The 17,878-nt window shown below is 32.4% G+C and overlaps 2 protein-coding genes across 2 annotated transcripts; both read left to right on the forward strand.

Moving 5' to 3' along the window:
• Nucleotides 1–471: 471 nt before the first annotated feature.
• On the forward strand, nucleotides 472–6,677 carry LOC139484201 (sushi, nidogen and EGF-like domain-containing protein 1). The gene is made up of 5 exons (XM_071267935.1): nucleotides 472–687; nucleotides 2,430–2,539; nucleotides 5,015–5,134; nucleotides 5,937–6,002; nucleotides 6,514–6,677. The coding sequence occupies exons 2-5, from the start codon at nucleotides 2,470–2,472 to the stop codon at nucleotides 6,675–6,677; spliced, it is 420 nt and encodes a 139-aa protein (XP_071124036.1). The 5' UTR covers nucleotides 472–687; nucleotides 2,430–2,469.
• A 2,237-nt stretch (nucleotides 6,678–8,914) lies between these two features.
• Nucleotides 8,915–17,283, forward strand: LOC139487047 (uncharacterized). Its single transcript, XM_071272064.1, has 4 exons — nucleotides 8,915–9,125; nucleotides 12,502–12,714; nucleotides 14,993–15,149; nucleotides 16,814–17,283. Exons 1-4 carry the CDS (start codon nucleotides 8,924–8,926, stop codon nucleotides 17,010–17,012), a joined length of 771 nt encoding a protein of 256 aa, XP_071128165.1. The 5' UTR covers nucleotides 8,915–8,923; the 3' UTR covers nucleotides 17,013–17,283.
• The last annotated feature ends 595 nt before the right edge of the window (nucleotides 17,284–17,878 follow it).

The raw sequence follows: 17,878 nt of genomic DNA on the forward strand, positions 1-17,878 counted from the left end.
GTGTACAGACAAGATCCGTATAAATAAAAAATGACAAAAAAGCATTATAAACAGTATCAACAGGTCGAATTCTGAACCTTACATTAGATTATATACTTTCAGATACGAGCTGTTCTTTACCTCCAGATCTGAAAAATTCAGATTGGGAATATAATTACACTTTAGTACCAGACAATGTAAAGAAATCAACCAATATAAAAATCGACACATTAACCATTCAACACTTTGTTGATTATTTATGGCGGATTTTATTATACTGAGGACTGAATGTTATTATCTGTGATGTAATTGTTGGTCTAAATATTGTAGTATCCTTGTTCATTATGTTTTATGTATTTTTAAAAGTAAATCGATATTACCAAACATTTCCGGAGTCATTTTGTTTAATTCGGTTTTATATCCGTCCTGGTCTTTGTTAGATGTTCATACTTTCTCATTTTTTGTGAACTCTAGATCTATACTTTTAGATGCGAGCTGTTCTTTACCTCAAGATCTGAAGAATGCAGAATGGGAATATAATTACACTTCATTATCAGACAATTTAAAGAAATCAACCAATATAAAAATCGAAACAACAACCATTCAACATTTTGTCGATTATTTGAAAGTCTTTGAAACAAAATTGAACTACTGGACTTGCATTGATAGTTTAGATATTTCTGTTACAACGACTGTTGTAGTTTTCAAGTAAGAAGGAAATATATATAAATATATATAATTATTAAGTGTAGACTTTTTTATTTAAACAAATAGGTTTTTTTTTCAAATTTACACTGTTTTGACAAAATAAGTCAAGGGATTTTTAAAGATGCATTGTTTTGTGATTATCATAACAAATCATGTGAATACATTATTTTCTAGTCGGTACCATGATGTCATTCGAATTATAAACGTAATTACATGTATCAGAATTAATATTTCTGAAGACCTTAATTGTGTGTTCTACACTTTCGCAATAAAAAAAAATGGCAAAAATAGTTGTTCAAAGGCATTATCTCCTTGTAGGGATCAAATAATTATTACAAACATTTTGTATTTAAATTCACATGGTGTTGCTGTTAAAATATGCGGCTATAGTTTTCTGCCTATCTAGAATAAGGTACAGGATAGTTCATGTATGTGAAAATCTTGAATTGTATTCAAAAGTCTCTATTCAAAAGCACATTAACGACAAGAAGAAATATTATCTTAAGCACTATGATTACTTCATTACACAAACACACATTTACCTAAAAAAGGTAAAACTAACTTTACGGTTCTGTTTGACGGTTTTGTATTGATTGGCTGTAAGAACATACTCACTCTTTTTCCTTCAATGAAAATAATAATTTTCTTTTTCATTTGTAATAGCCCATAACTTTAATAAACAAATGACAGCTTGACAAATATAAAAATAATGAAATAATCATGTCAAATCGCAACGAGTAGGTATTGAATATTACCTAACAGACCATTACAGATGCTTTACTTTTTTCTTTAAAAAGTTCAATTGTCGAATGATCATGACAATAAGTTTTGATTATTAATCTGTAAATAGTTATCAAAAGTACCAGGATTTTAATTTTATACGCCAGACGCGCGTTTCGTCTACATAAGACTCATCAGTGACGCTCAAATCAAAATAGTTAAAAAGCCAAATAAATACAAAGTTGAAGAGCATTGAGGATCCAAAATTCCAAAAAGTTGTGCCAAATACGGCTAAGGTAATCTACTCCTGGGGTAAGAAAATCCTTAGTTTTTCGAAAAATTCAAAGTTTTGTAAACAGAAAATTTATAAAAATGACCATATAATTGATATTCATGTCAACACCGAAGTGCTGACTACTGGGCTGGTGATACCCTCGGGGACGAAACGTCCACCAGCAGTGGCATCGACCCAGTGGTGTAAATAGTTATCAAAAGTACCAGGATTTTAATTTTATACGCCAGACGCGCGTTTCGTCTACATAAGACTCATCAGTGACGCTCAAATCAAAATAGTTAAAAAGCCAAATAAATACAAAGTTGAAGAGCATTGAGGATCCAAAATTCCAAAAAGTTGTGCCAAATACGGCTAAGGTAATCTACTCCTGGGGTAAGAAAATCCTTAGTTTTTCGAAAAATTCAAAGTTTTGTAAACAGAAAATTTATAAAAATGACCATATAATTGATATTCATGTCAACACCGAAGTGCTGACTACTGGGCTGGTGATACCCTCGGGGACGAAACGTCCACCAGCAGTGGCATCGACCCAGTGGTGTAAATAGTTATCAAAAGTACCAGGATTTTAATTTTATACGCCAGACGCGCGTTTCGTGTAAAGTTACTATAATTTGGTCAAACTTCGCATTGTATTTTTTACAATCATAACCTATAAATGAGTAGTGTTTAACTAGACACATTTTGAATGTCGTTCTCACAATTCAGTGTTCTTGAATATATTTTTCAGAAGTGACAGTAGCTTTTCAGATGGACCTTTCGGTGACAGTATGTGGCTATATCTATGTATGAAATTGACAAAGATTACTACCGATTTGTATTATTTTTACCTTTTATCAGGTGCGTGGTTTTATTCCTCAATATATCAGACTGAAAAAAACCTGACACCAAATTTAGAAAACCAGAAACTTTACAATAAATAGGGAAAAAGGTTCGGATGTGCTGTTACATATATCAGTGATGCGTTTATTTAAAGTGCACATAAGCCACGACAACAATTATGTAATTACAAACACGTGGCATACTAATAAATTCAAACAAAAATTCGAAATCTAAATGTATAGACAGGAAAATGCAAAGCTAGTAAAATGTAAGTTAGTTAGTAAATTTTTAGAAATGCATGCACAATATTTGTCTATGTCCGGTAAGTCCAAATAAAACATCCACATACAAATGTTTACAAACTGCAGGTTTATGTTAAGAAATAACAAGATGCAAATATGATTGTAAATAATGACGTATTGTTGTATTGTGTTGTATTGGATGCACGAATGTTATCATCAATGATTATTATTCATAGATTTTGTTTAAAAAAAAATTGAAACCAAAAATGGAGAAACAAAATATGGAAAAACATTATTAACATGCTTTTTTAGCAATGCTCAGAATCATTACTATTAAATCTTACATACAACAGACATAAGTTTTCCATTTTATTTAGTTTTTGTCATTAGTCCGTTGTTTTACATTTGTCATTTAGGGGCCTTTTATAGCTGAGCATACGCTTTGAGCTCTGGTCATTGTTAAAGGCAATATGGTGCTTTCGAATTAGAATCGAACATTACTAAAGAGACAATAGTTGTCGATATCCAAATCTGGTGTAGTCAAATTCAAACAGTTAATGTTATTTATACAATTGGTCGATACGTTTGTCTCCTAGGGCTTCACTACTTCAAAATCCATTATTGCAGAATCAATCTACAACTTAAGATATTGCAATTTTGAACTTAGATGTTATAAATTTTTCAAAATTGTTCCATATTTCGGAATATGTCTCCCTTTTGCAAAGATCTGATTCCTTGCCCTGTTTGGCTATACTATTTGTCCATTTCGATTTTATCAGCTCCTCAATCTTTTAATACATTTTAAATTTGTACTGGGGCTTTCACGTTAATCTTAAGAACATGAATCTTGACATGTATCAAATTTCAATGTTTTTCGTTCTTAATTTTTCAATATTTTTATTTGAAATATTGCAAAATTTTTCCCAAATTTAAATTTTTCACTTATGCATTCAAATAATTTGTCATTCATTCTAATTATTGTCAAACTCTTAGTTATTTAAATATAAATCCTTCAAATGTTTCCGTTTCTTAATTATTTGGAAATCTAACCTTTTGCCTCAGGAAAAAACCCACTAACTAGCTAAAATCCTAGATCTTTCAAACCTGAATAGACCAAGCATGAAACTGCTCGAAAACCTTAATCTTCTCTTGATTGTTTTTGTCGTTATGTAATGAGCTCAAGAACCTGAAATATTAAAAGTGCAATAATGGAAAATACATGTAAGTGATTGATTGATTGATGGTCGGTTGCTTTACGTCCAGTGAAGAGAATTGACTAAATAGAATGGAAGATGAAGATGCATTCTGATGAAGACGATGATGACGGACGGCTGTTCAAAGTCCAGTGGGAAAGAAATTTCAAGGAAGTGAATGTTCTAATGTGATATGCTGATTATATTAACCCTGATTTGTGTAAGACTGACACGTTGAGACCAAATTCTTACGAGTGGGCCGAAAGATACCAGAGGGACATTTAAACTGATAAATCGAGCATAAACTGAAAACGCCATGGCTAAGAAAGAAAAAAAATACAACCAATAGTACACAAAACACAACACAGAAATTGAAAGACTAAGCACGAACCCTACCAAAATACTTGGGTGATCTCAACTGCTGAGGATGGAACAATACCATACGTTGCATATGCTCGCTATCTTTTTTATGTTTCTATCGAGTTACATGTGGCTGTGGATGTCTTCTGAGATCATCTCGGTAGATTATTATATTGCGTTTATATGTATTATTTATTTCTTGAATTACCAAATGTATATCTAAGACTTTTTGAAAATACCCAAATCCATCTAAGATTAAATTTTCCTAAATGAGTTGAAACCTTAGTTCCTTTAAAATAAATTTATGACAGGGACAATTCAATAAAAGTGTTTTATAAATCGTTTCTATATCGAAGTACTGATTACTAAGCTAATGATATAATCGGGGCCTTATAGTCCATCATCATTTTTTTCTAAAAACTTTTCTTGTCCCAAAAATAGATTACCTTAGCCGTATTTGGCACAACTGTTTGAAATTTTGGTTCCTCAATGCTCTTGGCTTTATAAATATTTTGATATGAGCGTCACTGATGAGTCTTATGTAGACAAAACGCGCGTCTGGCGTACTAATAATACTTATAATCCTGGTACTTTTGATAACTATTATCAGAAACGCCAAAGGTATAACTAGTATGACTCCCCTACATGTATGTAAATGTTTACATTAAGGTATCAATTTTATATGTTTTCCTTTATAGATATAAACTCTAGCACAGAGCCAAATGAGAGAGCATTTATGTCAGCTGATAATGCACCCATGAGTAGTACTGTGTGTCAATACACAGGCTCACCTAAAATTCGAACCTTAAGAAAACAAGGTACTACATAGATACATGTATATATCCTCTGATAGATTTTATGATAAGCGCGTGTTCTATTGTACTTACGTTTGTCTTTTTTTCACTTCGTCCAGTATTTTCAAGGTAGCATTCTTGTACCATGAGTAAGCTCACATCAACTAGACATGCATGCGTACCACAGGTGTTTGCTTGGTGTGGAATATTTGAAATATGTGCATAATTAAGATATATTTTTACCTATGATTTTGGTTCAATACAGTTTGAGCATAATAAGTTAAAATCATAGTCTGGTTTATTGATTTTTTGTTTGTGCTGCATATGGTCTTTACATGAAATACAAGTATTTGGAAATGAGGTATTTTGCTTATCTTATATGCATTTATTTATTGAATTCAACAGTTGTGATACTATCTATGCTGTTTTATTAAATGAGTTGTATAAGTACGAACTCAAAAGCGTTAGGAATACAACTGTGAATCTTTTATTGAAGACAGGTTGGGTTGTTTGCTTTGCCTCTGTGAATATTTAAATAATAATGCATCTAACTTTTGTTACTTCAATGCAGAACGTCTGCAAAATATTTCAAATTTTGTGCATACAAAACAGAAAAATGAAATTGCAATATCTGTGTAATACTTAAAATCAATGTCCATGGAAAGTGACAACCTCTTTGAAAAATCATAAATTGGTTAAAATTGCATATAACCTGTAAAATAATTATGTGTACATTTGTTTTATCAGAACATCAAAATGTTAACTGAAAACTTCCTAGTTAAACAAAACTTCAGTAATTGTTATGTTTTTTATACTTTCATTGCAGGCTCCAATGACGTTTTGCCAAATGATGCATCCTTGTGCGAACCATGGAACAGCGCCTGTGACGTGGGTATGTATTGATTGTTCTTTACTATTTACCAAAATCATCCTTCCAGTTTTTCATCAAATATTAGGGTCAGAACCGTCTATATAATCATCATATGTACCAAGACTCAAATATTGTAGAGCATTGCCCCAGTGACAGTGTAAAGTGGCATGTCTGAACTCATATCATAATAGATTATCCAAGTCATGTCTCAATGCTTTGATTGAACGAGCTTCGACTTTAGTTGTTCTCAAAGAGACATGTTTTAGTTAGTATTGTTTAATTTTTTAGGCAATGTCTAGCCAATATAAGAATATTGAAAAGTTTACGTATCTATACAATCAGGCTTAACTACCATTACCTACATTGTCAATGATCGTTCGGATCAGCTATTTTGTATGTCGTAGAGGATAATAATAATGACCATGCCGCCACCAAAAATCAATTGTTTAAACGCATAAACATATAACAACTTTATAACAGGCATTGTCAAAATGAAGATATGAGTTTACTCTGATTTTTTTTATATTTTTAGATGACAGGTGCGATCCAAATCCGTGTCAGAACAACGGCACGTGTGTTGATTTGACCGACAGTTTTAACTGCACATGTGATCCTGGATGGGAGGATGTTAATTGCACGACGGGTAAGGCTGATTATTCTTTCTTTGAAATATTAGCAATAAGTTTAATTGCATGAAAAGTCGATATTCAACATTTAAGCTAAAATCATTGAACACAAACAAATAGAACAGAAGAACCGAATCATATTCCAGCACGTGTTACATTTTTCATCCAATTACCTTCGGTTATAGACATTATTCCTTTTTATTCAGAATGACATACTCTCAATATATATGATGGATTTGTTTTCTGATATTGGAATAATGCTAATTTACCAGCAGTTGTGTGAACCATGGAATAGTGCCTGTGACGTGGGTATATGATTCATGTTTTTATTTATTCCTTTTCCATAAGAATGTATTATCATTCTTTTATCAAATGGTAAGGAATGTCTATAATTTCATCATAGATACCTCGATTAAAATTGTGTAGAGCAAACACGCATTTCGTCGACAAAAAGACTCAACAATGACGCTCGAATCAAAAAGGCAAACAAAGTACGTAGTCAAGGAGCACCAATGGCCTAACATAAAAGTTTTTGTCCAAAACAGTTACATTGTAAGGAACTCTATTCAAAGGGGTGTAAAAACTTTTTTTCAAAAAATTCTAATTAAGTATCATATCACAGATAATTCATGTCAACTTAGAAGTGCTGACTACTGGACTAGTAATAACCTATCGTGCGAAAACCTCCACCAACAGTGGTATTGTTATTCTCGTGGGATTTTGTCTTATGTTTGGTCCGTTTCTGTGTGTGTTACATTTTAGTGTTGTGTCGTTGTTCTTCTCTTATATTTAATGCGTTTCCCTCGGTTTTAGTTTGTTACCCCGATTTAGTTTTTTGTCCATGGATTTATGAGTTTTGAACAGCGGTATACTACTGTTGCCTTTATATATTGACCTCGTTATTTTCAACAGTGACGTGTCTTAGTTTTGGTCTTTATAAATTTCAAAACTTTTAATTTTTCGAAAAACTAATGATTTTTTTATCCCAGGAATAGATTACCACAGCCGTATTTAGCACAACTTTTTGGAATTTTGGGACTTCAATGCTCTTCAGCTTTTACCTTGTTGGCTCTATAATTGTTTTTGAGGAGTCTTATGTAGACGAAACGTGTGTCTCACGTATTAAGTTATAATCCTGGTACCTCTGATAACTACTTAACTTATATTATACTATAATTACATTATATGTATGTTTCATTATAATACGTTATTCTGATTGGCTAACTGCACATCGCGTGCTATTCCTGAAACAATTGTATTAGACAATAACATTTATCATTCATGATGACACGAGGTCCCACAATAAAGTGCACAGGTAAATTAAATGAAAACTTGATAAAAATCGTGTGTTCATGATTCTAGCTACAAAAAATGTAATTATAAGTATTGAATGCTTCTTTTTGTAACTTAATAGGGTTGTAAAAGCGTTGACCGTGCGCACATTTTTAGTATGAAGCGCTTCCGCGCTTCATACAAAATGTACTTCGGTCAACGCTTTTACACCCCAATAAATTTACAAAAGGCAGCATTCAATTCTTAAATATTAATCACCTCTTGTTTCTTGATAGATTGCGCAATTTCCTAGTATGTATTTGTTTCACGCACAGGGTTTAGTTATAAAGTCTACTGAAAGTTCATATTTACGCCTACATTATTTATTAAAAAAGATCATTCAGTAATTTTATATTTTCATAGTTAAATATACAAGGTAAGGTTATTTTATCATCCTCTGCAGGAATAAAAATAAATTAATAGCGGAATCAAGAAGAAGTTAATATCCTTTCTTAAATAGTAATGCTTTGAAATTTATCTATATAGGTCGTGCCTTAATACTGTTCATGGTGCGCAGGTTTATCTTTACACAGAACAATGTGTGGTGTACATATTGCCTTCTTAGCACAAAAAGCTATGTAAATGTATGTGTCTGTTTCAAGTCAGGAGCCTGTAATTCAGTGGTTCTCGTTTGTTGGTGTGTTTCTAATTTTGTTTCGTTTATATATTTTACATTCATGAGACCGTGGTTTTACATTCGTCATTTTAGTCGTTTTATAGCTGACTATGTGGTATGGACTTTGCTCATTGTTGAAGGCCGTACGGTGACCTTTACTTGTTAATTTCAGTTTCCCTTGCTTCCTTGTGGAAAATTGTCGTACTGACAATCATACCACATCTTCGTTTTTATAATAAAACAATCAATATTACAACAATATTCGTCAAACTGACTCAATCGACACCACGTTAAGAAGTCTACATCTTTCACAACATGATCATCATTTGTTAAAGATTTGCTTTTAATTTTTTATAGCAACTACAATAATGACACCAACAGCGACAACACAGAAACAATCAATACCATCAATGTCTACTGCAATTGGAACTGCGACATCTGTGAAATGGATAGAAACAACGCAAAACGCAATGAAACCATCCACTTCAATCGAAATTGACAGTACAACAGACGGGATAACAACAGGAACAACACAGAAAACATCTGTACCATCCGTTTCTAGGGAAAACGGTACTATTTATTCTGCCATAGGCGACAATGTTAACATTTTCTAAATTTACCACTTTTTAAGATAAAAACCTGGATAAAACAGTTATATGTTGTGTTAGTACTTTATTACTCTGTTTTAAAAAGTTAAAGCCAAATAGTATCATGACCAACTTCCAACGGAGCTTGTTTATGTTATCCATGTCCACCGTCATTTTGCACCAAATTTATGAAATTTTGCAAGTCTTTTCGAATAATTCTCCAGAAAATATTTCAATAGGTTTTAAAATTTATATTGTAAATATACACACTGCAGTTATTCATAGATAAATAAAAAATATATTGTACCCTTACATGGCGTTGTCAGTTTGTTTTAGATTTATGAGTTTGACTGTCCCTTTGATATCTTTCGTCCCTCTTTTACATCCAATCACAGCGCTCCTAATTTGACTTCCTTCACCTGCCTTGGGTACACAAAAGGCCAACCTAATGCTGGGAAAATTAAATACTACCGTTTTCCCTCTACTGACATTGATTGCACGATAAAAATAACACCACCAAAAACAACGTTAACAAGAACAAGTTAGTTTGTTTATTAGACATAATTAAAAGTGAAAATAAACATGATAAAGTAGTTATACTTCAATATATGTATATATACATACATATCAACCTTCAAACAAACAATTAACTACTGAATATTGGATAAGATTGAATGTTATTTTTTATACGCCCGTCAAAATTTTTACGGGACGTATCATGTTATACAAATGTCCGGTGTCCGTCCGTCTATCCGTCCGTCTGTACGCCTGTCTGTCCGGCGTAAACATGTCGCACCGTTACTTGAGAAGGACTTATCCAAATTTCATTGTTTCTTATGATGATCAAATGATCTGTATACTTTTTGGTGAAAATAAGATTAAAACTTTTTGAGTTACGGCACTTTGTAACTAAAACTAAGGGGGGTGTTTTTTTTTCACATGTCGCACCGTATATCAAAAACGATTTTTGATTATTGCTTTGCTAAAAACTTTACACACTTCTTAGTTATATTAATCTTAAGATCTGTATACTTTTTGGTGATGATTCAAAATTTCATTTTTGAGTTATTGAGTATTTTGAAAAAAAGGGGGAGGTGGGTTTTACATGTCGTGCCGTATCCCAAAAACGATTTATGAGTATTGCTTAACCCTTTACACACTTCTTTGTTACATTAATTAAAGATCTGTATACTTTTTGGTGATGATTCAAAATTTTATTTTTGAGTTATTCAGTATTTTGCAAAAAAAGGGGGAAGGTTTTTTTACATGTCGCGCCGCATCTCAAAATTAATTTATGATTATAGCTTAAAACTGTACAAACTTCTTTGTTATATTAATCTAAAGATCAAAATACTTTTTGGTTTTGATTCAAAATTTAATTTAGTGATTTTTAGTTTTTTTGTTTATTCATCCATGTGAGTTAGTCAAGTTATGAAAGTTATGACAGATTGACAGCAATTCAAATTTCCCTGCATAAAGATGATTTAACGATATTTGCAAATCTAGACACCCAAGCGGAATCCATCAAAATAAATTGGCCTAAATCAATCTAAGTATCACCTTTAAAAGGCAAATGCATCAACAACTGAAGAAAAAAAAACAGAAATCGTGAATTCGATTCCACCTCCCTTTAGTTTCAGGAAACAACACATCTATATCTAAAAGCTTTCGTCAAACGTTTTTAAGTTTTAACACGGACCCTGTTTTGCAGCCTTCTGTTCGTCTGATCGTTCGAAAACCTCCACCAACAGTGGTATTGTTATTCTCGTGGGATTTTGTCTTATGTTTGGTCCGTTTCTGTGTGTGTTACATTTTAGTGTTGTGTCGTTGTTCTTCTCTTATATTTAATGCGTTTCCCTCGGTTTTAGTTTGTTACCCCGATTTAGTTTTTTGTCCATGGATTTATGAGTTTTGAACAGCGGTATACTACTGTTGCCTTTATATATTGACCTCGTTATTTTCAACAGTGACGTGTCTTAATTTTGGTCTTTATAAATTTCAAAACTTTTAATTTTTCGAAAAACTAATGATTTTTTTATCCCAGGAATAGATTACCACAGCCGTATTTAGCACAACTTTTTGGAATTTTGGGACTTCAATGCTCTTCAGCTTTTACCTTGTTGGCTCTATAATTGTTTTTGAGGAGTCTTATGTAGACGAAACGTGTGTCTCACGTATTAAGTTATAATCCTGGTACCTTTGATAACTACTTAACTTATATTATACTATAATTACATTATATGTATGTTTCATTATAATACGTTATTCTGATTGGCTAACTGCACATCGCGTGCTATTCCTGAAACAATTGTATTAGACAATAACATTTATCATTCATGATGACACGAGGTCCCACAATAAAGTGCACAGGTAAATTAAATGAAAACTTGATAAAAATCGTGTGTTCATGATTCTAGCTACAAAAAATGTAATTATAAGTATTGAATGCTTCTTTTTGTAACTTAATAGGGTTGTAAAAGCGTTGACCGTGCGCACATTTTTAGTATGAAGCGCTTCCGCGCTTCATACAAAATGTACTTCGGTCAACGCTTTTACACCCCAATAAATTTACAAAAGGCAGCATTCAATTCTTAAATATTAATCACCTCTTGTTTCTTGATAGATTGCGCAATTTCCTAGCATGTATTTGTTTCACGCACAGGGTTTAGTTATAAAGTCTACTGAAAGTTCATATTTACGCCTACATTATTTATTAAAATGATCGTTCAGTAATTTTATATTTTCATAGTTAAATATACAAGGTAAGGTTATTTTATCATCCTCTGCAGGAATAAAAATAAATTAATAGCGGAATCAAGAAGAAGTTAATATCCTTTCTTAAATAGTAATGCTTTGAAATTTATCTATATAGGTCGTGCCTTAATACTGTTCATGGTGCGCAGGTTTATCTTTACACAGAACAATGTGTGGTGTACATATTGCCTTCTTAGCACAAAAAGCTATGTAAATGTATGTGTCTGTCTCAAGTCAGGAGCCTGTAATTCAGTGGTTCTCGTTTGTTGGTGTGTTTCTAATTTTGTTTCGTTTATATATTTTACATTCATGAGACCGTGGTTTTACATTCGTCATTTTAGTCGTTTTATAGCTGACTATGTGGTATGGACTTTGCTCATTGTTGAAGGCCGTACGGTGACCTTTACTTGTTAATTTCAGTTTCCCTTGCTTCCTTGTGGAAAATTGTCGTACTGACAATCATACCACATCTTCGTTTTTATAATAAAACAATCAATATTACAACAATATTCGTCAAACTGACTCAATCGACACCACGTTACCAAGTCTACATCTTTCACAACATGATCATCATTTGTTAAACATTTGCTTTTAATTTTTTATAGCAACTACAATAATGACACCAACAGCGACAACACAGAAACAATCAATACCATCAATGTCTACTGCAATTGGAACTGCGACATCTGTGAAATGGATAGAAACAACGCAAAACGCAATGAAACCATCCACTTCAATCGAAATTGACAGTACAACAGACGGGATAACAACAGGAACAACACAGAAAACATCTGTACCATCCGTTTCTAGGGAAAACGGTACTATTTATTCTGCCATAGGCGACAATGTTAACATTTTCTAAATTTACCACTTTTTAAGATAAAAACCTGGATAAAACAGTTATATGTTGTGTTAGTACTTTATTACTCTGTTTTAAAAATTAAAGCCAAATAGTATCATGACCAACTTCCAACGGAGCTTGTTTATGTTATCCATGTCCACCGTCATTTTGCACCAAATTTATGAAATTTTGCAAGTCTTTTCGAATAATTCTCCAGAAAATATTTCAATAGGTTTTAAAATTTATATTGTAAATATACACACTGCAGTTATTCAAAGATAAATAAAAAATATATTGTACCCTTACATGGCGTTGTCAGTTTGTTTTAGATTTATGAGTTTGACTGTCCCTTTGGTATCTTTCGTCCCTCTTTTACATCCAATCACAGCGCTCCTAATTTGACTTCCTTCACCTGCCTTGGGTACACAAATGGCCAACCTAATGCTGGGAAAATTAAATACTACCGTTTTCCCTCTACTGACATTGATTGCACGATAAAAATAACACCACCAAAAACAACGTTAACAAGAACAAGTTAGTTTGTTTATTAGACATAATTAAAAGTGAAAATAAACATGATAAAGTAGTTATACTTCAATATATGTATATATACATACATATCAACCTTCAAACAAACAATTAACTACTGAATATTGGATAAGATTGAATGTTATTTTTTATACGCCCGTCAAAATTTTTACGGGACGTATCATGTTATACAAATGTCCGGTGTCCGTCCGTCTATCCGTCCGTCTGTACGCCTGTCTGTCCGGCGTAAACATGTCGCACCGTTACTTGAGAAGGACTTATCCAAATTTCATTGTTTCTTATGATGATCAAATGATCTGTATACTTTTTGGTGAAAATAAGATTAAAACTTTTTGAGTTACGGCACTTTGTAACTAAAACTAAGGGGTGTGTTTTTTTCACATGTCGCACCGTATATCAAAAACGATTTTTGATTATTGCTTTGCTAAAAACTTTACACACTTCTTAGTTATATTAATCTTAAGATCTGTATACTTTTTGGTGATGATTCAAAATTTCATTTTTGAGTTATTGAGTATTTTGAAAAAAAGGGGGAGGTGGGTTTTACATGTCGTGCCGTATCCCAAAAACGATTTATGAGTATTGCTTAACCCTTTACACACTTCTTTGTTACATTAATTAAAGATCTGTATACTTTTTGGTGATGATTCAAAATTTTATTTTTGAGTTATTCAGTATTTTGCAAAAAAAGGGGGAAGGTTTTTTTACATGTCGCGCCGCATCTCAAAATTAATTTATGATTATAGCTTAAAACTGTACAAACTTCTTTGTTATATTAATCTAAAGATCAAAATACTTTTTGGTTTTGATTCAAAATTTAATTTAGTGATTTTTAGTTTTTTTGTTTATTCATCCATGTGAGTTAGTCAAGTTATGAAAGTTATGACAGATTGACAGCAATTCAAATTTCCCTGCATAAAGATGATTTAACGATATTTGCAAATCTAGACACCCAAGCGGAATCCATCAAAATAAATTGGCCTAAATCAATCTAAGTATCACCTTTAAAAGGCAAATGCATCAACAACTGAAGAAAAAAAAAACAGAAATCGTGAATTCGATTCCACCTCCCTTTAGTTTCAGGAAACAACACATCTATATCTAAAAGCTTTCGTCAAACGTTTTTAAGTTTTAGCACGGACCCTGTTTTGCAGCCTTCTGTTCGTCTGATCGTACACCCGACTTCAACCTTACACCTACACATTAATAATCGATATTTGCATTTGGGATTATAGTTGAAAACCACAAATAAATGTCTGATACTGAACACATATTTGAACAAAATCGCCAAACAATGCTACTTTGGGCATGCATCGGAATAAAGTTTGTATTCGGATCTGCGGTAGAATTTTCTATTCATATTTCAATTCCCGACTGATTTTTCCTAACGTTTGATGTAGGTTTGGCATGAACTGACTCTTAAATTAATTTGTAACCAATTAGCTTATTTTAGAAAACACTATTTGTAAGAACAGTTTTCCTACATAGTCTGAATTCTTTTTTGAACTATCGTATTCAACCATGTTTAAAATACTTCTAATTTTCGTAATTTGTAATTTTTACCGTTCATTACCAATATATAAGAAGAGATAATTAAAAAGAAATCACAGGACAATTGCTGTTACAAATAATATTTTGATCTAAAATTGTCACAGTTAATTAACGTTCAAGTTAAAAATTATAGTTTAATACTTCGATATTCCTAGGTGTTAAAATTACAGTTTCAGAAATACTGAATCATTACACTGGACTTATTATAGCAGGAGGAATAATCATATCTGGATTATTGGTTGTTATTGCAATTTATTGCCTCATAAAAAAACGACAAAAAGATCCATCCAAGTATACATCCACCAATGTAACGTAAGTAGTTTTAATCTTAAACCGAATATATTGCCTACGCTATATTATTCTGTACAAAACAGATAAAGTGTATTCATAAAAGAGGGACGAATGATACCAAAGGGACAGTCAAACTCATAAATTGAAATTAAACTGACAAAGCCATGGCTAAAAATTAAAAAGACAAACAGACAAACAATAGTACACAAGACACAACATAGGAACCTAAAGAATAAACAACACGAACCCCACCAAAAACTAAGAGGTGATATCAGGTGCTGCGGAAGGGTAAGCAGATCCTGCTCCACATGTGACACCCGGTAGGTCACATTCATGAATGGGAAGGAGATTGTAGTAACGACGTAAAGAACTTATCCGATGTCATTTGTGAAACGGTTTAACGGTTAATGAGCTTCCTTGTGAGCAGCAACCCTCTATCAAGAAAATCATGATAGGAAATGCAAGCACGGGAATATCGTATCAATTGGGAGATATATACCCCGTATGCGGGTGCTGCTGGAATGTTGCTACTTAGAAATTGAAAATTCACAATAAGAAAGCTGAAATCATCTCTTTTGTCGTTAAGTTTGTTTTCAACCGACACTCACTGTCAATATCTAGATGTAAGTCAAGATATGAGGCCGACTTACCTGCATCTGTAGTATCCTTTATCTCTAGTTCGATGGGATAGATGCGTTCCGCATAGTCACCAAATTTCTTTCTTCCTAAGAAGTTTCTGCATGAAGTCAGTCTCATAACAATAAAGAAACAAGTCGGCAAGTAGGGGGGGGACATATCAACAGTTATTTTTTTTCAATTTGTGTCATGAAAGGACTTATATATTTGACGATATTTACGTTCGGTTGTTGTTAATAGCCATGTTTTGACGTACAGTTTATAGTTAATCATACACTATCACCGTATTTCTATAATATTAGGCTTGTAATTGAGCTGTTAATTTCATTAGTAAATATATATTATTGAACTATAAATCGTAAACTTTCGCACATTTTAAACGAACGTGTTTGTTTTACAATCGAGACAAATGCATTCTACGGTTAAATGTTTCAAATTCCTAAACTAATGTTTCCTTTATTTACTCAGTATTAATTTCAATTATTTATTCCGAGTTTATCTGTGGATTCGTTATTTGGTAACAGATAATTGCTTTTTGATATTGGTTAAAATATGCGTTTTGGATGATGCATGCAAGCCAGTATTTGTTAACATGTATTTTGATTAGCATATGAGCTATTCACATACATATATACTTGTATCAAGCCCCTATGCACTAAAACAGGTCTACCTTTAACAAATTGGTGCTGTTAAACGCTAGAACAGATTTAAGGAAGACAGTTCAGACAGTTCGATCAGAGATCGTTTTACAGATATAAACTGTGTTTGACCATACTGAAGTACCATAATTAGTTTTTATCGAGTAAACGATTCTAAATGATATTTACAAGCATGACACGTAACATGCGTAATGTGGATCAGATATATGTTTAATAACGGGTTCGTTTTATCCATGATATATGACCGAAGAAAATTTCCTGAATTGTATATTTGCAATGTCGTACGTGTATACGAAGTCTCTACATCATGTTCTTTGTACACATTTTTTTAAGGGGCCAGCTGAAGCACACCTCCATTCTCAATTTAATTAGTACATATATCCATTTCAGAAACGAAGGGGAGGAGAAAGTGTCTCATATATATAGCGAACCTTCAGAAGTTTATCATGAATATAGCGAACCTTCAGAAGTTTATCATGAATATAGCGAACCTTCAGAAGTATATCATGAATATAGCGAACCTTCACGAGTATATCGTGTATACAGAGGCAGGCAACATGGATATGAAGAGACAATTTTTCAGGAATGATATTTGAAAAAGAATAAATCATCAATAATATTATTATGAAAACAAAATGACATTGTCATTATTATCATGCTGTCTGTACATATGCTATTCAATTTAAAAGAAAATTGATTATTGAATTGAATGCGACTGTTATACAAGTGAGAATTTAGCTTGCTATAAAACAAGGTTTAATCCCCCATTTTCTACTAAGAAAAAAGCCTCTTTCAAGCCTGATTTATTACAGTTGTTATCCATTCGTTTTATCTGTTTGAGTTTTTGATTAGGCTATTTGATTAGGAACTTTCCGCTTTGACCTTTTCACGGAGTTCAGCATGTCTGAAGGAGAATATTGGTATATGATTTGTATCGAATACCTGTAGGTTACAAACTGTATATTTCGTGGTGGTTATACTTAGTAGTTTAGTACTATACCAATGATAATAAGGGAACACAAAAGTAAGTATCAGTGTGTACAATGGGATGAAGACCACCTTTACATGTACATTGAAATGGGCGCAATAAAGCGAAAAGTCACAACAATCCGATCTCATAGCAGAAAACCACCGATGTCACGACGGGTCTTCGACCCTATTGATATAAGCTGACTTGAACACTTAAATCAATTTGATTCGTTTAGTATGAGTCAACAAGTGCAATTATATATACACACGGAAAAAAGTATTGCAACACCTTGATTTTTTAAAACTTGAAAAATCATTCTCTTGTATTTGATGGGATATGATAAAATATTTGTAAAATAATATTGAAACGTAATTAATGATAGCATTGGCTTTAAAACGAACAAAAACTGTATGAAAAAAAAAAGTTTTATCTAACCAAAATTTTTATAACAAAATGAAGTGTTCTTTGTACAAAAAAAAATCATT

Source organism: Mytilus edulis, chromosome 8 (genome assembly GCF_963676685.1).
Source record: "Mytilus edulis chromosome 8, xbMytEdul2.2, whole genome shotgun sequence".
Taxonomy (NCBI): Eukaryota; Metazoa; Mollusca; class Bivalvia; order Mytilida; family Mytilidae; genus Mytilus; species Mytilus edulis.